A 21914-nucleotide genomic window follows, 5' to 3' on the forward strand; every position below is an offset into this window, starting at 1 on the left:
GGAGGAATTAGAGGCTGATGACCCTGGAGCTGAGAGTCCAGAAGATCGGTTGGCATTTGTTGTTGATGGGGGGAGGGGTGGCAAGATGTGGGGACAATATTCTGGGAAGGAGAACAGCTTGAACAAAGGCCTAAGGAGGTGTAGACAGCCTGGTTCAGTCCAGAAGCCAGGAGGCCCAGTACAGTGGCCCCCCCAAAGCCCGTCTGTCTCTGCCATTCTACAGGGACCACAGTGGAGGGAACCGTGACCTCAGCCGGCGGCACCAGGACTGTCGAGTGTATGGGAGCCCTCAGGATGGCATCCCCTACCTCACCCAGTAAGTCCCTGACCCCGGGATGGGATGGCCCTACCGTGGGCCCTCTCCCTCACCCCATCCTTCAGTCACATGTTTCAAGGGTATCAGCAGTTGGATCTTTGCTGACGACCTTCCAGGCCCTTACAGAACAGATCATAGCCCATCTGAAGACAGGCACTGCCCCTCCCCCAACTGACCCAGGCATAGTCCTCAAAAGAGAGAGGTGGGGGGGGACTTGGCCCTGGGAATTCCCACCCTTGGCACTGGGAGTACCTTCCCTCTCTGGTGGGGAAACTCCCCTCCTACATATTGACCATTCGTTTGGGCCTGGGCAGGGGCGGGGGAGGGAGGATCAGCATGGTACAAGCTCTAGTGCGATCTCTCCACTATTGCTCTCAGTCCCCTGTGTCATCAAGATGTGGTTAGCGTGGGACGGCTTCAGATCCAGGCTCTAGCCACCCCTGGCCACACACAAGGCCATCTGGTCTACCTGCTGGATGGGGAGCCCTACGAGGGTCCCTCCTGCCTCTTCTCAGGGGACCTGCTCTTCCTCTCTGGCTGTGGTGAGTCCTCCAAAAGGGAAGAGGGAGGAGGGGGACAGGAGGGAAAGAGGCCAAGACAGGGGCCCAAGGACAGCCACAGTCCCATGCAGCACATGAAGACTTTGGTTTCAGCACACACGTTGCCTTGACCAGTTACTCCCACCTATGTACCTTGATTTTTATTTATATCCTCATGACTTCCTGCAGGGGATGAACAGAGTGAAACAATGCCTGTAACTGAGTACAGACCTAGAGGGGTGTTTGTTTCCACTGAGTAGAGCCTGGCAACACTAGTTACAAAAAGCTGAGAACCTCTGCATGAGAGGGTGATCTGGAGGTGAGGGGATCACAGGTCCCAGGCTGCACGGAGTCCCAAAGGCAGCACAGGCAAAGAAAGAAGTGCTCCATGGAAAAGAGCAGGCCTACATCTACCGGGCTTGGGGCCATTAGAACTCAGCCTAAATGTTCTGCACCCCTTTTCCATCCACATGTCAGTATGTGCAATGGAGGCCTTTAAGTGGGCTCATCAGGGGTGAATATTTGGGCTCAGCTCCCAGGGGGAGGGAAGGAATAGCTGCCTGGGGTGGGCATGGCAGGGGCACCACTGAGGGCTGGTCCCCACCTGTGCAAGCTGGTCCCCACCCCATTCCATGTACCTTACCATGCTTGTTATCTTATACCTTATACATACCCTCGACCCTACCAGGACGGACCTTTGAGGGCACCGCAGAGACCATGCTGAGCTCACTGGACACCGTGCTGGGGCTGGGAGACGACACTCTGCTGTGGCCTGGTGAGGTGCCCCTCCCTCTTCTCCCAGCCCCTCCTAACCCTGGAGGTTAGGCTGACCCAGTTCCTGGCCCAGAGGTGACACATCTCCACCTCTGGTGGCTCCTGGGAGCCAACTCTAGCAGTGGGGATAGAGTTGCCTTCTTTTGGGGGTACTGGCTCTGTAACACCTCTGCTTCTTAAGCTAACTGCCCCTGCCAGCCAACTCACAGCCTCTTGGGAGCCATTTAGGCCCCAGAGCATCCTCGGGAGGTGGCTGATTTTTCATAGCCAGAGTCTAGAACAGAAAATAGCCTTTGCTTGATGAGCAAAGAGAAGCTAGTAAATCCACTCTGCATGGATCATTGCCTGCATTCATAGCCACAGAGTGCACATCCATCATCCATCGTTTGTACACACATACATAGACTATCCATCCATCCTATGTACGTGCATGTGTATACTGCACAGGCACAGTTTCTAAAACATGTTCACTAATATCTCAGTTAATCCTTAGAACATATATTCATCCATTCATTCATTCAACAGGTACTTTATTGAGCACCTAACATGTACCAGGCTCTGTTCCAGGCACCGGGAACACATAATGTTCTAGTGGCGTTATTATTTTCTCTACTTGCCAAATGAGAAAATTTTGGCTGAGAGAGGTGACCTGACTGAGGTAGCACGGCTGGGCAGAGGCAGACTCAGGGCTAGAATGCAGGTCTCCTGGCTCCACATCTGGTAGTTTTCCCCTTGAACTGTGCTCACTTCGGCAGCACATATACTAAAAAGTTTTCCCCTTGAACTGCTTCTGGCTCTTCACTCATGGCTGGCTTGTGCCCACATTTAGAGAAGCAACTCCACGTGGCTGGGGCTTTCCTGGTAGCCCTGCCCCTCCTTCCTGGTAGTTGGGTACCCATAGGCCCAGAGTGGAGGGTGGTGGGGAGGACTTTTTCTAACCACACCACCAATCCCTCTCTGCCCTGTGTCTTGGCCCCCATGGCCTTCCCTAGGTCACGAGTACGCAGAGGAGAACCTGGGCTTTGCAGGCGTGGTGGAGCCTGAAAACCTGGCCCGGGAGAGGAAGATGCAGTGGGTGCAGAGGCAGCGGATGGAACGCAAGAGCACGGTGTGGGGCTGGGGGTCTAGGAGGGGCTGTGGGCATTCCCCAGCAGGACCCCTTCTCTGCTGAGCTGGGACCAATGGGTCCCTCCCCAGAGCTCTTCCAGTGAAAACTCCTGGACCCTGGGATGGGGCAGGGGGTAGGGAGGCTTCCCTTGTTGGGTCCTTTCTCCAGATTCTCCCCACCAAACCCAGGTGCTTCTCCTCCCGCAGTGCCCGTCCACCCTAGGGGAGGAGCGCGCCTATAACCCGTTCCTGAGGACCCACTGCCTGGTGCTGCAGGAGGCTCTGGGGCCAAGCCCAGGCCCCACAGGGGACAATGGCTACTCCCGGGCCCAGCTCCTGGAGAAGCTCCGCCAGCTGAAGGACCTCCACAAAAGCAAGTGACCCCAGCCCAGCCCAGCCCACCCCCCATGCTGGGGAGGCCACCCATCACCACACCACACCATCCCTCTCATTGCTGCCAGCACCACCTCCATCGGCCCGTCAGTGGGCACCACTCCCCAGCACTGGTCGGGGGAGAGGAGGGATGAGGTGATGAGACCCTGAGGCCGAGAGGAAGGGGGCTGATCGAAGCCTTGGAGATTCCGTCGGGGGAAGCTGAGACATCAAGGGAAGAGCTAATTAGGAGGCTCCCCTCCTCAACCTCCCTCTTCCCTGTGATGGCAGTGAGGGCGTGGAGACCTCACTCACTGTGGCCCCTGGACTCAGGCCGCAGGAGCCATGAATAGGTTGAATCCATCTTCCCCTTCCTCCCATCCAGAATGGGAAAGAAAGTCGCTCCCCCAAAGTCACCTGAGGTGTGATGCCTTGGAGAAACTGTCACTCAGAGGGGCACCTGGGCTCTAGTTTCCCAAGACACTGCCCCTCCTCCCCCAGCCTCCCTGCCCAGCCCCAACCTGTCCCCTATGAAGGCATTTTTCAAACAGAGCCATTTCTAAGCAAGAAGAAAGGGCTGGAAGCCTGGCTGTGGACAATCTCTGCCTCGGTGACTCCCCTACAGCCTGGAAGGGACAGGGTCCTGGTTGCCAAGGAAACTTAACCTCAGGCTGAGGAGGCGCCAGGAGGCTGGGATTGCAGCCCCCAGTCTTGCAGGTCACACACTTGGCACAGCTGGCCTGGCCCCGCCCAGTGGCCTCTACTCCTGCCCTGGGCCAGCAGGGTTGTTCCTTCCCAGGGGACAGACAGCCATTGTCTGCCACGGCTGCCATGGTTTTCTCATTATGGCCCTTATTCTTAGGAACTGCTGCTTTATCCTCAAACCTTTCCGCTTTTAGTTAGTTAAGACATTCATCTGGCCCTTTGCAGTTTGCCAAGGACATTCCCATGTCATTTCTTGTTTGGCCCCTGGCCCCATTCTGGCGGGGGAAGGGGGTCTGCACAGCAGAGAGATGAAATCAAAAGCTGGACAGCTCTCAAGTCAGTGGCAGCTTCCAGGACCCTAGGCCTGGGCCCTTCCCCTCTGCTCAGCCCTCCTTCAACTCAGCCCTTCTGGCCTTGGGTCTACGTCCCTTTGGGGCCACAGTGAGGACCCTGATGGTCCTTGAGCAGGCATACCTTGGCTCAACCAGTAGCCTTCTCTTCCTGGGTCAAAGCCTTCCCTCAGGCTCTGCTTACCTCTGGGGAGCCTCTGAGATGCCCCCTGCCCTCAGTTTCCCCTCATCATCCTGCTGCTGCCTCCCTCTCCAGCCACAGCCTTTGATACCAACTCTAGCAATACCCCCAGGATAGTTCCCCCACCCCTCAAGACATGCAGTTTCATGCCTCTGTGCCTTCGCTCATGCTGTTTCTTCAGACTGGAATGCCTTTCCGCTGCTCCTCCTGCCTTGTCTGCCTGGCAAACACCTATTCATCTCTCACAATCCCCTACAAAGGCCCTCTCCTCCAGGAAGACCACCCCCATACCCCTCCCCACCTCCAGGCTACCTCTGCTCTTTGTAAATGCTTCTCTTGTGGCACTTATCACACTGTAATTTACTTGTTTACACATTTCTCTCCCCTTCTAGACTGTGAACCCTTCAGGGCATGGACTGTATCTTATGCATCTCTGTATTTCTGCGCCTAGCACGGTGCCTGGCACACAGTAGGCGCTCAATAAATGTTGAATGAAAGAATGATTTAACTGAAGCTTTGACCCCTCAATGGGCTTGTCTTTATTGCTGGTTCCGTTTTCCTGTCTGGGTTACAGTTCTTGCTTACTTGGAGTAACTGCACTTCCAGAGCCCTGGGCAGAAACAGCGCTATGGATAACAACACTTCCATGGCTCGTGAGCATCTGTCCAGGGTTTACAATTTGCTTACCTTAGTGTTTTCCAAAGCTTGAGCTGCACAGGTGTACCACTGGCCGCAGGGGAGATGGTTCTACATGGTCACAGCACAGCAGTGAGTACACTTCAAGGGCAAGGCCTTGGCGCTGGCCTCTCTTTAACACCTAACGAACAAAGAGCCAGACTGCAGGTCGACGGTCTAACCGGGCAACTATCTTGAGTTTAAAACATCATTTTTGTATCATTGTATTTATCTTTGGGGGTCAATATGTTTGACAAGTGACACCAGTTTTCAATTCATGAAAGTGACTAAAGGTACAGCCATATCTCAGTTTACCATGCCTCACTGTTGTGCTTCGCAGATTCTGTTTTTTACAAATTGAAGGTTTGTGGCAACCCTGCCTTGTTGGATGATGGTTAGCATTTTTTAGCAGTAAAGTATTTTTAAAAGGTATGTACATTGGTTTTTAGACATACTGCTGTTGTACGCTTAATAGATTATAGTATAGTAGAAACGTAACTCTTACAGGCAAAGGGAAACCAGAAAAAAAAAAAAGTGTGTGACTCACTCAATTGCCGTATTCGCTTTATTGCTGTGGTCTGGAATTAAACCCACAGTATCTCCGAAGTTTGCTTGTATTTATTGAAACAGGAAAATATGAAGTAAAGGTGATACTTGGCTATAGCAGAATTCTTGAAAGTGGAGTTGGTGTAGCTGAAGACTAGGAAGCACTGGCTTAGCTCCATGCTTCCTTGGGACCAGCCCAAGGTAATTTTCCCACCCTTGTCCACAGCTCAACCTCCCCTCTTAGGATCCCCTTACCCCGAGCCAAGGACTTTGGCATTGGCCCCTACTGTCCTGGGTCGGGGCTGCACCTGGGGTGGGCATGACAGAAGGGGCCGTTGTCCTCACCTTCCTGAAGAAGAGTAGCCCCCTGTGCTCTGTGATTGTCTCTGGGTCACTGCTCTCTTGTCTGGGCAAGCCCCAGCGCCAGGTCACTCTGGGGATGCCCAGCTTTGAGAGGCAATTGATTATGGTTCTCTAGGGCTGGTGAAGCATTTTCTCAGGACCTTGGGTGAGCCTCCCACTTGGGCATCTGTCCTGAATGAAGGCATGTGCTTTTCCTGGAGCCAGCCCTGATCAGCAACAACCAGGTCACCTGCTCTTTGCTTGCAGGACAACTGGCCTTAGACACCTGGGTTCCAGTCTCAGCTCTGCCACTCAACATCCAAGTGACCTTGAGCAAGTCATTTCCCTGACCTTAGTTTCTTCATCTTCCACTGGAGATGACAACCTTGAATGAGACAGAACCCTTTCAAGTACAGGTGACAGATACCCAACTGAAAGGGGCTTAAACTCAAAGGAAAATTTGTCAGCTTGTGAAACGGCGAAGTGTAAGATTATATCATGGTGACTTCAGGCATGGCTGGATCTAGGGATTCAAGGGCATCTTTATCATTCAACTCTGCTTTCTTCTATATTGGTATCATTCTCTGTCAGTCTTTCTCCCTGTAGTGGAAAGATTATCTCTAGAAGTTCCAGGTTTATAGGCTACTAGTTCATCAAACTTAGCAGAACCTCCAATAGTCCCAGGGATTGAGTTTCATTGGTCCAGCTTGGATCATGTGCCCAACCCTGAACCAATCATAGGAGTGAGGGGAATGGGCTTCTCTGACCAGGTGAGGTCACATGACCATATCTGGAAAGGCAGTGTCAGACCCAACTGAAACACAGCGCACTGAAAGTGGGGAAAGTGTCCCCCAAAAGAATTGGGGGTCTGATACCAGAGATGATGCTAGGCAGCAAAATCATAAACCTTCACCAACAAGCCTACTTATTTGGAGGCTAATAGGAGAGTTAGGTGAGAAAGGCATATGAAGTCACTTTGGAAAACGCTATATCCCATTTTCTTTCTTACAACTGATTTGTGGTGCTATAATTCATTATAAAGAAGAAATGGAGGTGGACATATGGCCTCAAAGGTGTTTGAAGAATTTCAAACGTAGTTTTAAAAATAACCTGTAAGCAGTTCATTTTTTCCATTTTTTTCCTGAATCACAGGCTGATCCTGGGGGTCAGGCTTGGGCCGAAGGCGGGACAGGATGGTAGAAAGAGACATGACTTGCAATTGCACTGGTCTGGATTTGAATATAGGTTCTACCTCTAATTGACCGCGGTTAACACCGCATCAGGGACTCATATCACTGAGCCTATTTCTGGAGTGGCCGGGAGACATAAATGAGATGCACAATGGTGTTCAGTGACCAGCAGCCTTCCTTTCCTCTTACTGTTACTAATAAACTCAGGGCTGGCCTGTCAGGGACAGTAGGGCAAGGTGAATGAGAACATGGACTTAAGCCAGCCCAACTGGGTCGGAGTCCACAATCTCCATTTATTAATTGGGTGACCCTGGGCAAGTCACTGAACCTTTCTGTGCCTCCATTTCTCGTCTGTCCACTGGAGATGATGCTAACACCACCTCAGAAGCTGACTGTGAGGATTAAATGAGATACTACCCGCGGAGTTTGGCACATAGGGTGCCCTCTCTGCGGGAATGGCTGTCGTTCAGTAGATGCCGATCCCAGCTGCTGGGAGGGCACAGGCTATCCATGTCCCAGGCTCAGAGAGGCCAATCTGCCCAATACAGCCACACAGCTAGTATGTCAACCGCTCCAGAGCATCCTTCCACCGGCCTATCAGGCTCTAAAGGGGGACAGTAACGAGGGTCCTTCACAGATCTCTTTCAGACAGTTAAAAAAAATTGACAACAAACTGGATGTTGATCCTTCTGTGATCCACTTCGCCAAATTGCTTTCTCCCCTAAGCAGCTAGCAGGAAACAGCCAGCACCAAGCGGGAAGAAATCTGGGGGCAGTGAGAAACTTGAGAACATGGGCTCCCAGGAGGCGGGAGCCTGTGAGGGCAGGCAGGTGAGGATCCCGTGCAGCTGATGGAGGGACCTGACAGAGGAGAGGTGAGGGGCAGAGTGGGGGTAACAGGAGAAGAGCTCTAAAATATAGAGGACCCCTCCCAGAACAGCTGGGATCGGGAAGGGGGGACCATGTGGGCATCCCTTAAAGAGCATCTAAAAAGGAGCAATTTTGCTTCTTTTTTTTAACCTTCTCCAAGTCAAAACGATTTTGTCAAACTTTAAATAATTCACATATGAAGGCAATAGGATTTGCTTTTTTAAACATTTTATTTTAATTGTCCATTTTTTATTAACAACTTTATTGAGATATAGTTTACATTACATAAAATTCACTCTTTTAAAGTATACAGTTTTAAAGTGAGTTTTAGTATATACACAGTTTTGCAACCATCCCTGCAATCTAATTTTAGAATATTTTCAGCACCCCCAAAAGAAACCCCATGCCCATTTGATGTCACTCCCTGCTTCCACACCCCACACTACCCCCACACCAAGTAACCACTGATCTCCTTTTTGCCGCTATAGATTTGCCTATTCTGGACATTTAATCATATAAATGGAATCATACAACTTATGGTCTTTTATGACTGGCTTCTTTCACTCAAGGTGTTTTCAAGGTTCAGCCATATCGTATCAGGCATCAGTGCTTTGTTCCTTTTTAAGGCTGACTAATATTTTTATATATATATACACACATACACTACATTTTGTTTATCCATTTGTCAGTTGATGAACAGTTGTGTTGTTTCCACTTTTTGACTATTACGAATAATGATGCTATGAACATCTGTGTATAAATTTTTGTGTGAACAGATGTTTTCAATCCCCTTGGGTATATACCCACGAGTGAAATTGCTGAGTCATATAGTAACTCCATGTTTAACATTTTGAGGAACTAACAAACTACTTCCCAAAGCAATTTTCAGTTTCTTATTGCCACTAACTGGGGCTCACGTGCAGAGCAAGGCTTATTCAAAATTCACTTTGGCTTTTCAAAATTAACACTCACCATTTTGATAATGTTCATTCTTCCAATCCAAGGACACAAGATATCTTTCCATTTCTTTGTATCATCTTCAGTTTACTTCATCTGTATTTTACAGTTTTCAGAGTATAGGCAACCTCCTTGGTTAGGGTTATTTCTAGGTATTTTGTTGCTTTTGATGCAATGGAAATGTTTATGCCAGTTTTAAAATTCTGGTTTTTGAAGAGCAAAAAAAAGCAAATGAAGGGCCACAAATGGCAAAATATCCTTCTTTTTGTGAGCTGTATTCTGTTGCATATATATGCTATGTCTTCTTTATCCATTCATCTATTGGTGTGCACTTAGGATGCTTCCGTGTCTTGGCAATTGTGAGTGGTGCTGCTGTTAATAGCAGGGTGTTTGTATCTTTTTTAATGAATGTTTTTGTCTTTCTCCGGTATGTGCCCAGGAGCAGAATAGCTGGGCCATGTAGTAGCCTCCATATTGTTTTCCATGGTGGCTGTACCAATTTACATTCCCACCTACAGTGTATTTGAGTCATACCATAATTCAATTTTCAAGTCTTTTTTCTCTAATCACTACCCATGTTACGTTACCACTTGCTTGGATCCAATGCATCATCTATTTGCTGCTTCATTTTCCCTTGAATTCTCTCTGACTCTGGAACCAAACTGCCTTGGGTTGTGTCCTGGCTCTGCCAGTTATTAGCTGTGTGACCTTGAGAAGACATTGAACCTCTCAGTGCCTCAGTTTTCTTAGCCATAAAGTTGAGGGGGAAAAAATCTCCTGATCACAGGTTTAGTCTGAAGATTAGAGCTAACATATGTGAAGCTCTTTGGAACAGTGCCTGGTAGAGGGTAAGTGTAGTTTAAGGGTCTGCTGTGATTGTCATTACTGGCAGTATCACTGTTACGTGTTAGGACCACGATATGTAGGCTATTCACATGGCATCTAATTGGATTCTATGCGTGAAAGGTGGTGTCAGACTCAGGGCCACATCTTCTAAGGTCATTCTAATGACCCATGTCATCCCCCTGCCTCTTAAGAATGTCAAGAGCTCACTCTGCTGGACAATATCTCAGGCTTGGGCTGAGCCCCAGAAGCCACAGTTCCTATCATTTCCTCCAAGGTCTGGGTGTTCAGTGAAGTAGGTTGCTGGCCCTTTAAGAGGCGGTAGCTAGCTCCTGGTTGCCATGGAGACAGCTGGATACAGACCGGGTAGCAGCAAGCAGCATGTCCTCCAAAGTTCAGTCCAAAGGTGGGAAGAGGGCTGAGGGGTGGGGAGGGGGGGTGCACTGGAAAGAGGAGGTGATCTTCTCCCTCACAATCCACCCAGGGGTGGCCCTGGAGGATTCTGCTCTTGGGACGCCTGCCGCACCTTGTCCTTCTCCCCAGGGTCCACCATCTCAGCCTTTTCTTCCTCCATAGGCTCCAAAGCCAAAGGCCACCAGCCCTCAGCCCAAGAGAGTCTGGCACCCCCAGAGGCCAATGCTGAAGCCATCCACTTCCTCAACTCCCTCCGTGAGCCTGGGCAGTGGAGGCGGAGCGGGTGGGCACCAGTGTGGACGAGAGGGAAGAGAGAAGGCCCAGACCTAGTCCTTGTCTCTCTCAGCCTTGATTCTCCTGGGACTCAGAAAGGGCATGAGGTCTATTTGTTGATATTCTTCAAGGGAAGACCCCAGGGACATGGTGGGGATTAGTGGGCAGCAAGGGGGTCTTCACCTACTGGCTGCTGTAGAGGCCAGTGGAGGGGAGGCGGGGCTGCCTGGGAGACGTGGAGTGAAGAGGGGCTGGGTGGATGCTCTGGAGGCACTGGTAACCAGGAGGGCAGAGAGTTGAGGTCTAAAAGCTGAGACTTTAACTGTCCCCATTGGACCCTCACCCCCAGGGCAGGAGGAGCTGCTGATGCTGTTCTTCTCGGAGGCTCTGGTCATGGTCTCGGACACAGGGCAGCCTCAGGGAGAACTGACCATCGAGGTGCAGGTGGGGAAACACAAGGACAAATTTGGCGTCATGTCACGCTGCCTCTTCGTGCATGCCTTTAGCCGAGGCTTCATGGACAACATACTCTGTGGAAACTCCCTTCTGGGTAGAGTTTCTGCTGCCTGACACCCTCCACCCTCATCCTTCCCCACTGCCCTACCCCCCTCCCCCTGACACTCCCAGAACTTTCACTCAGGACCAACCCTTTGACCTCACCTTGAGACTAGAATGAAGCAAAGAGAGTGCATGGGACATGGGGGTGACAGGGGTTTAATCACAGCCTCAAGGTAAAAGCACTGCTTAGTTTACCCTGTGGCCACCCTACACCTGAGTCCCCCAGCCTGGGCCACCACCCTTCCTTCCTGCAATCTCCAGCCCTATCTCCTGTGACAGCAGCATTCACCTCCCTCCTCCCAGGCTACCTGACATGGAAACTGGAGCCCATGGAACAACATAATCAGGAGTTCATCAAGGTACCTCCTAGGGTCCCCAGCCTTGATTTCAATCCAGGGTGAGACCCTGGGGATGAGAGACAAAGAGGGGGCTCAGAGGAATGTCATCCCCAACTCATCCCAGTTCCCCTGCAACCACACACAACCTGGGAACCAATCTGTCCAGGGTCCTGGAGGTCAGCAGCGGGTTGCTTCTGATAACTCTTTCCTGATACACAACTCCTGGGTCCATCCCACCCTGGTTCTCCTCCAGCCCGAGTGCCCTGCATCTCCCTGGAGGCCATGTGGATAGGCCTCACCCAGAGCCTGGCCTTTCCCAACAGCTTGTCACCACCTTACCTCCAAATTCTCCTGCTCTGTGCCCCCAACACCCAGTCCCAACCACTTCACTAACTTCTGGAATGTGTGACCCATTTGACTTCTGAAATGAAACCACTTGTGCTTTATAATCTTCCCGCAGATACCGTGCCCATCTTTTATTTTTATTTATTGGGTGTTTTTTAGAGGGGGTGGTCATTAGATTTATTATTACTATTATTATTTTAACTGGAGGAATGAAAGATTGAACCCAGGACCTCATGCATGCTAAGCACGCACTCTACCACTTAGCTATACGCACCCCCCTTTTAAAATCTGTATTCTGAAGTGCCTTTGCTTTTTAAATTTATGTTGTACCATAATATGACTTCTATTCTTGAACTTCGCCATATATGGAAGGTTTTCTACCCAAATCTCCCCTCAGTTTTCTCATATGTAAAGGAGAATGGACAAGGTGACCTCTGGGAGATCTTGTCTGTGTACAGTCCAGTGAGTCCCTGATTCTCCCCTCCATACTCTGGCCCTTAGTTCCCCATCCTCCCCATGGAACGGAAGATGAGTTTGCTGAAGCAGGATGATCAGCTGGCCATGACCAGAATTGTCAAGGAGGGCGAGGTAAGGATGAGAGCCAGGTGGGAGGCATAATCTACATCATCTTTGGAACCAGGCACACAGGACAGATTGGGTCCAGCTAGGAGCCTGGACTGGGGACCATATGGACTAGACCATATGCTCACCGCCTGGCTTGTTCAAGCTCCCCACCCAGTTCCTGGCTCGAGGCCCCTGACTCAGATTTGTCCTGAACAGGAAGTGAAGACTGAAGTGACTTCTTTCCCCTGGCACTCAATTGCGGGCTTCGTCTCCGAGGCTGCCAACCTGGTGTTGCTGAGGGTGATGGCCTGGCGGCAGACAGTGCCCAGCAATGCCCGTTTCCTGGCCTTGGACACAGAGGGCAAACTCTGCTATTCCACTTATGTAAGTGGTCTCCCTGGGTTGGGGGCTTGGCCTGGGGCAAACTAGAAGGGGCATGGAGGATGCTGAGGTGGGAGAAAAGACAGCTGTGGAGGAAGAGAGGGTGGGGTTAAAACCAGGGCATGGAGGTGAGACTTCAATGGCAGGAGAAAGTAAGACTGCATCTGTTAGAGAGAAGTTCAAGTGTGAGGCAGGTAGAATGAGTGAGAGGGACCAAAAAGTGGGCTCCATGGAAGAAAGCTATGCTTTTTGCACAAAAGTCAGTCCAGGAAAAATAAACCTAGTGGGGGGCTACTCTTAAAGACACCTTCTTTAACATCAGGAAATACAACATCTCCAACTGCACTTAAATATTATTTCATTATGTCTCAACCCTGAAGGGTGCTCTTTTTTCTTTTCTTTTGGCTAAGATTTCATCATCAACATACTTAGGACATCCTGCAATATGTGATCTTGAAGCTATGCCTCTGAACACACACGCTGGGTGCTGATTTGACCAATTTTGTAAACTACATTCTAGTCTTTTCTAGACTAGACTAGACAAACGACAAACAGCAATGTGTTTGACACAAATAGGCACATGCCATTTCCCCCCCATTTTCTTTGAACCATGAGTCTTATGTTAGCAATTTTCTCCCTATGGCTGTGGTCATAACAAGGGTTTGAGTTTTAATTACAACAGGGCAGCCTGCGTGGGCTTGAGGAAGCCACAAATTTCTGTCTAGTTCCTCTTCAGAGCCTCACTACCTCTCTTCCCCTCAAATAGCCCAGCTCCCACCCCTCCACGACACACTCACACCTAACTGGTCATCCCTGTTAGAGAATCTGCCAGCTGGAAGCACTTGGTCATCCAGGTAGCAAGGGGAGGGGCTGGAGCAGCAGGGTGGATCTGGCTCTTTATAAGGGGATCCCAACTTAACTTGAGGGTGCAACTTAAATCTTGGATGCCTGAGGGTCTGGACAGCCAAGGGTTGAATATCAATAGTGAACAAGCAATGAAGCTGCAAGATGGAGAAAAGGGCCAGAGTGAGGTGTGGGGGGAGACCCTGGTGGGCCTCCACCTCACCTCCCTCCTTCCATTTTGGTTGCTGCCAGCAAGCCCTAGGCTCCCAGACGATCCAGGTGGGCCATCAGCAGGTGGAAGTGTTCATTGTGGAGCAGACTGTACATTCGGAGAAGGGCATCCCCATGTCCTGCCAGTTTTACCTGCTCTCTGATGGGTGAGCTACTGATGGTGGGGCCAAGGGGGCAATATTGAGCACAAGCCCAGGACCTCAACCACCCGGTGGGGATGTGGCAAAGGGAGACTCCTGTTTCTGGGGACATCACCCAGGAGAGTTGCTGTTGAGATCTGAGTCTCCCTGCTTTATCCACATTATTCACCCTTTCTTTACATATTCTCATTTTTCTGATCCTGACAATGCCTCACAAACCTCACCAAAGAGCCCTGAATGGCGGGGGCAGCCAACGCCGACTCCACAGGCCCTAAGGCATAGGTAAAGCAGCTGCCACAGGTGTGGGTGTGACACTGAAAAACACCAAGGTTTGAACAACTCAGCAGTCAATAAAATCAACGTTCTGGGGGAGGCATCCTGGCATACTGCCAAGCTGTCACCAGTAAAGTGCAGGCATCAAATCCTAAGGAAATTCAGGGAGAAGCATTTGTTTCTTGAGATTTCCAAAGAAGTATTGACAGAGTCACTATACTGGAAAAAACAGTAATCAGAACATCATTGGCATTCTTTATTTCATAATTTAGCTTGTTGTTTCTATTTTGATTATAGCACACAGCAGGAGGCTCATGTTTTTTTAGTGCTTACACCCCTAAAGTTCTCAGTCTAACCCTTGTACACAGGCACACACCTTAAAGAACCCAGTTTGAAAAGCAGGAGCCATTATCTGGGGATCTAGACATGAACAGGATCCTGGAACTCAAAGACAAGTTGGGGGGCGGGGGAGATAGCAATAAAGGGAGGGCCCCAGGACATCCTTCAGGAAGTAGGCTGGTCTAGGAGGACTCACACCTTCTTTGTTGTTGCACTCCAGGCACCTGGCCAAGAGGATCCAGGTGGGCTCCCCAGGTTGCTGCATGGTCACTAAGGTGCCCATCTTGAGGGAAGAGGGTGAGTGAAGCTTCTGGCTAGTGGGACAGTGAACAAGGGGTGGGGAAACCTGGAGCCTTCTTGGGTGCAGGGGCTGGATTGAGTGTTCTATAAGTGGGATGGGAGCTAGAAATCAGATGGTGAAACTTTGCTTTCTAGCCCTTGTCCCCAAAGCAATTAGGCAATTATCATTTTGCTGGGAACCCCTTCCAGCAACTCGGCCCTTGTGGATAGAACCCTGGGGTTTTACCTGAGCCAGCAATTTGGGTGACCTTGGGCATCCCTCTATATCAAAGGACAGTTCTGGGGTGGTAATACACAGCCTTCCTCCCTCCCCACCCAGATGATATTGAGCCGCGCCCAGTATTTGAGAAGAAGCCCCTGTTGTGGGAGGAGGACATGGAGCTCTACTCGAGGTTCATGGACCGGAAGGTGAGGAGGTGCTGCAGCCAGCCTGAGGTCCGCATCCTCCCCATCCCCATGCCCTGGGCATAAATTCCACCCTTAATGATTTCTTTTTCTGCCTGGTTGAAACGCACACCCCTGAGTGTTCCTAAGCCCTCGATGGAGCTAAGCAGGGGAGACTCCTGGGATGCGGGAATCCCGGGTCTGGCTCAGGCTTGGTCCCCCGCCAGGAGGAGCTCCGCCTCAGCCACAGCAGCTATCTGCGGCTCCATCCCGAGGCCCAGGCGCTCATCTCCGACTTCGTGCTCTTCCTGCTGCTGCGCCAGCCGGCCGACGTGGTCACCTTCGCCGCCGAATACTTCGGCCCCTTCGCAAAGCGACGCCCGCCAACTCCGACCTTGCGCTCCTCCAATCGACCCAGCCCCTTCCGCGCGCTGGACCTGGAGTGCATCGATGGCGAGGAGGACCAGGCAGGGAGCTAGGCGGGCGGGGGCCCCGTAGGCGGTAGAGGCTGGGCTCGGACTCGGGCGGGACACACCCGGGAGGCGCGCTTTCAGCCCTGCGGTTTCTATGGGAATAAATCCGGGGCCTCCCCGCGGCTCTGCTGTCTGCCGGAACCTTCCTTGGCCAGCATCTCGCGTCTTAGGCTAAAAATAGGAACCGTAAACTCGGTTTATCCAGCGATTTAACGCCTTTCTTCCTAGATGTCGTTATGATCAATATCCCTATTTTTACAGTTAAGAAAATAGAGACACAAAAAGTTTAAGTAACTGAGTTAGCAAGTGGGAAGCAGGATTCAAACTGGACTTTGGATTCCCCAAACCTACACTTTTAGTCACTAGGTTAGCCAGAATGGAGGGGCAGGGCTTCTTGGCACTCAGAATCATTATGAATTCCACAGAGCTTAACTGTCCACTCCCCTGCCTAAGAGAAAGAGCAGATGATGTGGGGAGGGGCTGATGAGGAAGGGATCTGATTCACCACTGGCCTTGCTCATCTCCTCCGAAGCTTTCCAACCACGGCGCCCCCCTCTTTCCCTCCTCCAGCTCTCACACGCCACCTGTTTCCTCCTGGTTCCCAAGGACACAAGGAACCCCCAAACTGCGTGATGGGGAAGCCCCTTACTGGCACCCTAAGAAAAAGGATGAGCAGGTGATCATCACCTCCTTTAGGATCCTTGCTTGTTGTCAGTTCTGGCCCAGAACTGTTTCTGCTTAATACTGATCACAGTTCAGTAACAAATATTAAGGCAAGCTCCCCTGAGGCAGCTGGTAATGGGCATGCAGGCTCCACCCCTCCATCTGTCCATTCCTTGGACCTGCTAGGAGTTGAGGGACTCCAGAGAAGCTTTGCAGTCTAATGGAGTGGGCCAAAAATGTACAAGGCTTTACTGATGGAAATATTCTCTATCTGCAGTATCCAATATAGCAACCACTAGTCACATGTGGCCACTGAGCACTAGAAATGTGGTTAATGTAACTGAAGAACTGAAATTCTACTTGAATTTTAATTAATTTCAATTTAAATAGCCATATGTGGCTAGTGGCTACCAGAATGGACCACAACAGCTCTAGAGGATAAGTTCTTTTCATTCAATCAGGCAATCAGCTCAACAAATATTGGTCTCCTTCCATGTGCCAGGGCTATTCTAAGCACTGGAAGATCAGCAGGGACAAGACCAAGTCCCTGTCTTCATGGTACTTGCAGGTAGCATGGGGAGATAAACAATAAACACAAAAGATAATTTCTTATGTGAAATTTCAGACATTTCTGAAAACAATGAAGGTCAAGTCATTGGTAGAAAGTGACTCAGGGTTGGAGGGTCGAGGGTGGAGAGGTCAGGGAGGGCCTGTCTTGTGTCTCAGCTGAGTTGGGATCTGAATTATAAGGAGTCAGACCTGTGAAGAGCTGCGGGAAAAGCATTTTAGGCAGAGGGTACAGCAAGTGCAAAGGCTCTAAACAAGACATATTGGGGACTGAAAGTCAGTGAGACTCCAGTGAGGAGGGGGGAGGAGGAGCTGGCAAAGAGGGTGCTCAGCCACAGTGAGGAAAGGAGGGCTGGGTCTTAGAGGGCCTCCTAGGCCCTGGCAAGTTCTCTTCATCCATGGAGAATGGAAACTGACTCAGCCCAATGCACCCAGAATGTTCCTATAAAGATTGTGAGAGCCCCATCCAGTCCCAGATACTCTGCAGCAGTCAGGAAAGGCTGGAAGGGAAGTACCATCCAACCCATAGGCAGCCTTCCGTGGCTGAGCACTCTTGAATCAGGTGACTTGGGAAAAGTAAGTCTGCCACTTCCTTACCTGCTCTGTGACATTTATTTCAAAATTAGGTTTTTTAAAATGATTTTTAAATTTATTTATTTAGGCAGGAGAAGGTAATTAGTTTTGTTTTTAGAGGAGGTATTGGGGATTAAAGCCAGGACCTCATGCATGCTACACATGCACTTTACTGCCTGAGCTACACCCTCCCCCCAAAACTAGTTTTTTAGATCATATCATTTGTCCCCAGAGCTTTGATGACCCTCTTCTTACTCCATAATACTAAGATATATATTTCTCAGAAGAAAATAAAAACAGACATGGAGCACTTCTGAATTGCCAGGCACTGGACTAGGATGTGGGGATGCTGTGTGAGCATCAGAGCCAGGCCCCACCTACATGGCACATGGTCAGACTAGAAGGGAAGAGACATCTGTCAAGGGTCCCATGGATGAATGTGTAAATGTAGACCATGGAAAGTGCTAAGAAGGAAACATATACCTGCAACATTAGGTTGTTTGATGTGGCCTTGACCTACTGTGAGAGCCCAGGGAGGCAGAGGGAAAGGAATAGTAATAAGAGCAAACCCTATACAGCACTTACTAATGCTAATCCCTCTACACATGATAATTCATGTGATTCTCACAACACCCCTATGAGGTAGGTTCTGTTAACATACCCATTTTACAGATGAAGGAAAAGTTAAAGCCAAGGCCATATAACTGGTTAGTGGCAGAACCAGGATTTAGATCTGGGGAGTCTGGCTCGGGTCCCTATGGGGATCCACTCTGATAAAGAGATCAGATGCACATCTCTGGAGATAGATCCCAGAACAGAAAAGAGGCACCTTCCTGCTTTAGATACCAGAATAGGCTTGGCTGTATCCTGTCTTTCCCCTTCCCCAGGCAACCAGAAACTCCCTGGATCCCTAATGCATTGTCACTGACAGCAGATTCACTACTGTAAGGTGCCCAGGTAGATGAGGACGGCATTGTGCTGAGGGAGCACACAACCTGGCCCTGGAGAAATCAAGGGAGGCTTCTTGGAAGGGGTCACACCACAGCTGAATCCTGAATGACAAGAGGCTCTTTGCCAGGCAGAGGATGTGGAGGATGTTTGGAGAGGAAGCAGCATGTGCAAAGGCCTGGAGACGAGAGGGAGGGAACATGGAATGTCTGAGCCCCTGCAAGGGGTTCAGAATGAGACTGTGAAGGGTCTGGGACCCCAACTAAAGTGTTGCCCACTATCTGGGAGACTGAGAGACCTTGAAATGTGGGTTAGGCAAATACCTGAATGCCGGCCTGTTTCTGAGTTTTTTCTTTCCCTCAGAAACCATGAGAGCAGATAAACTAAAAGCAGTGTTATAGATTGACGGAGTCCTACAAAAAGAATTTTACATTTTGACATTTGACAGCAAAAAACAAAAACAAAAACAAAACAATAAAACAGGGCTGGTAATGCCCTTGGAAGGTGCAGATATGACCTTCTGAATCTCTGTCATATTTATGAATTTGACTACATTATGTACCTCATGTAAATGCAATCACACCATAGTGGTCATTTGACATCCGGCTTATTTCATTTAACATAATGTTTTCAAGGTTCATCCATATGATAGCATGTATCAGGATTTCATTCCTTTTTAAAGGCTGAATAATATTCCATTGATGGCTATAGCAAATTTTGTTTATTCATCTGTTGATGGACATTGGGGTTGTTTCCACCGTTTGGTTATTGTGAAAAATGTTGCTCAGAACATGAGTGTACAAGTATCTGTTTGAATCTCTGCTTTCAATAAACCAGAATAGTAATATTGACACAGTCCACTGATCTTTTTCAGATTTCCCCCATTTTACTTATACTCACATGCGTGTGTATTAAGTTCTGTATAGTATATTGTAAATGTGTATGTTTGTGTATACTCCACCAAGGTCAGGGTACTGAATAGTTTCAACACCACAAGGATCTTTCAAGTTACTTTTTCAGAATCACACACACCTCTCTCTCTACCCCCGACCTCACCCATCTCTACTAACTGCAACCACTAATCTAACCTTCATTTCCAAAATTCTGCCATTGCAAAAATGTTATACAATGGAATAGTACAATATGTAACCTTTTCAGGTTGACTTTTTTTATTTAGCATGATTACCTGGAGATTTATCCAAGTTACTGTATGTTATTAGTTTGTTCCTTTCACTGCTGAGTAGTAATCGGTGGTTTGTATTGCAGTGAGTTTAACAGTTCTCCTGTTGAAGAACATCGCTGAATCTAGATTTTGACTATTACAAATAAAGCTGTTATAAACACTTATATACAGGGTTTTGTGTGAACATAAGTTTTAATCTCTCTGGGATAAATGTATACTATACTATACATATATATATCATGTGAATACCATAGTATACTCTATGGTATGGATGTACCATACTTTGGTTAACCATTCATCTGTTGAAGGACAGTATGGGTTGTTTTCGGTTTGGGCTATTATGAATAAAGCCGCTATAAAAGTTTCTGTACAGATTTTTGTGTGAACATAAATCATCATTTCTCTGGGGAAAAAATGCATACGAAGTGCCTAGAGTGAATCATATAGTAGTTGCATTTTAATTTTTAAAGAAATTTCCAAACTGTCTCCAGAGTGTCTGTACCATTTTACATTCTCACCAGCAACATATGAGGGATCTAGCTCCCCTACATCCCCACCAACATTTGGTATTGTGACTATTTTTTATTTTAGCAGTTCTGATAGGGGTGCAATGATATCTCATTATGATCTAATTTCCCTGTCCCTAATGTTTAATAATGCTGAACATCTTTTCATATGTTTGTCTGCCATCTGTACATCCTGTCTGGTGAAATGAGTGTTTGTGATTTTTGCCCATTTCTCATTGGATTGTTTGGTTTTTCACTCAAGTTTTAACAGACTTTCTTACTTCTAGGTACTGGTATTGGTCAGATGTATTGTTTGCAAATATTTTTCTCTGAGTCTTTAGTTTGTCTTTTCATCCTCTTAACAGAGTCCTTCACAGTGCATAAGTTTTTAATTTTGATGAGGTCCAATTTATCAGTTTTTCCCTTTATAAATCATGCTTATGGTATCAAGTCTAACAAGTCTTTGTCTGGTCCTAGATTCTGAAGATTTTCCCCCGTTTTTTTTCTAAAAGTTTTTGAGTTTTATATTTACATTTAAGACTATGATCCATCTTGAGGGAATTGAGTTTCATGAAATTTCACCCTACACATGCAGGGTTTACTATTCAGCAGCAGCTCCAGATCCAAGGGGATCACTAGGCAGATTTCTGGAACTCTGGTTCATGTAGACACTCTGCCCAAAACCCTTGACACATTCTTTCAAACTCAGAGACACATACTTGTCTGTAAGTTAGAGGCTATGCAGGGTATTGATCAGTCATTAATCAATTACACTCACCAAGTTTCTGTCTATAGGTAAGGCCCCACAAAAGATGCAAAGAAGAAGGCATCTGTTTTAGTCAGAGTTCTCCAGAGAAACAGAACCAATAGGCAATACAGATGGATGGATGGATGGATAGATAAACAGATAGATTATAAGGAATTGGCTCATGCCATATAGGGTCTGAGAAGTCTCAAGAATTGCTAGCTGGAGCCCCAAGACAGCCAATAGTATATACAATTCCAGTCTGAGTCTGAAGGCCTGAGACCCAGGAGGGCCAACAGTTGTAAGTTCTAGTCCAAGCCAAGACTGAAGACAGGAGATGAAAAACGTCCCAGTTCAAAGGCAGCAGAGAGGGAGAGAGAATTCTCCCTTACTCAGCCTTTTGCTCTCTTTAGGTCTTCAGTTGGTTGGATGAGGCCCATCGACATCAGGAAGGGAAATCTACTTTCCTCAGTCTACCATTTCTTTTTTCTTTTTTTCTTAATAGAAGTACTAAGGATTGAACCCAGGACCTCATGCATGCTAAGCATGCACTCTACCACTAAGTTTTGCCCATCCCTCCACTGGTCTACTGATTCAAATGTTAATCTCCTCCAAAAACACCCTCACAGACACACCCAGAATGTTTGACCAAATAACTGGGCACGCCATGGTTGATGCAAAAACTTTAACCATCACATCCTGCCCCAGCCCTACCCTCCAGTCATCCCCACAAGAGTCCAAGTTAATGACTGCGAATATGTGCAAACTCTAGAGGTCAGGGATGACGCGGGTACCTTGAGCAATAGGATTGCACACTGAAGCTGCTCTCTCCTCTCTGACCCACCATTCACCCCTCTTCCCACATCCCTACCTCTCCAATCTCTCCATCTTCCCCTATTCAAGGGGAGCCAGGAAACTGGCTGCTCCCTCCAACCTTGAGGTCCCAAGCTTTGGCTAAAGGTTTTGACTCAGTGTGGGGATACATCATATCCCAGATCAGGTCTAGGTGTGAGAAACTGCCCCTGTTTTCTCTGGGTCCTGAGGTTGCAGACTTTGGAGTTGGAAACCGCATGACAGTTAAGGTTTTGAATATTCTTGGCAGAAAAT

General features: G+C 48.6%; 1 protein-coding gene across 4 annotated transcripts in view; it reads left to right on the top strand.

Annotated features, from left to right (window-relative positions):
* The window catches only part of CATIP (ciliogenesis associated TTC17 interacting protein), a 30380-nt gene extending 14617 nt beyond the window's left edge, over positions 1 to 15763 (top strand). Inside the window, exons 5-18 of one of the 4 annotated variants that reach the window (XM_072961643.1) lie at positions 224 to 316; positions 695 to 858; positions 1544 to 1630; positions 2622 to 2737; positions 2944 to 3109; positions 10343 to 10439; positions 10803 to 10897; positions 11315 to 11370; positions 12196 to 12282; positions 12475 to 12642; positions 13735 to 13859; positions 14686 to 14762; positions 15085 to 15173; positions 15377 to 15763. In XM_072961643.1, coding sequence (XP_072817744.1) covers positions 224 to 316; positions 695 to 858; positions 1544 to 1630; positions 2622 to 2737; positions 2944 to 3109; positions 10343 to 10439; positions 10803 to 10897; positions 11315 to 11370; positions 12196 to 12282; positions 12475 to 12642; positions 13735 to 13859; positions 14686 to 14762; positions 15085 to 15173; positions 15377 to 15628 — 1672 coding nt within the window. In that variant the 3' untranslated portion in view covers positions 15629 to 15763. Of the gene's footprint in view, positions 1 to 223; positions 317 to 694; positions 859 to 1543; positions 1631 to 2621; positions 2738 to 2943; positions 3110 to 9282; positions 10173 to 10342; positions 10440 to 10802; positions 11004 to 11314; positions 11371 to 12195; positions 12283 to 12474; positions 12643 to 13734; positions 13860 to 14685; positions 14763 to 15084; positions 15174 to 15376 lie in introns of those variants that run through there. The other 3 variants (XM_072961644.1, XM_072961642.1, XM_015241696.3) reach the window with 3 other exon arrangements.
* The last annotated feature ends 6151 nt before the right edge of the window (positions 15764 to 21914 follow it).

Source organism: Vicugna pacos, chromosome 5, assembly GCF_048564905.1.
Source record: "Vicugna pacos chromosome 5, VicPac4, whole genome shotgun sequence".
Lineage (NCBI taxonomy): Eukaryota > Metazoa > Chordata > Mammalia > Artiodactyla > Camelidae > Vicugna > Vicugna pacos.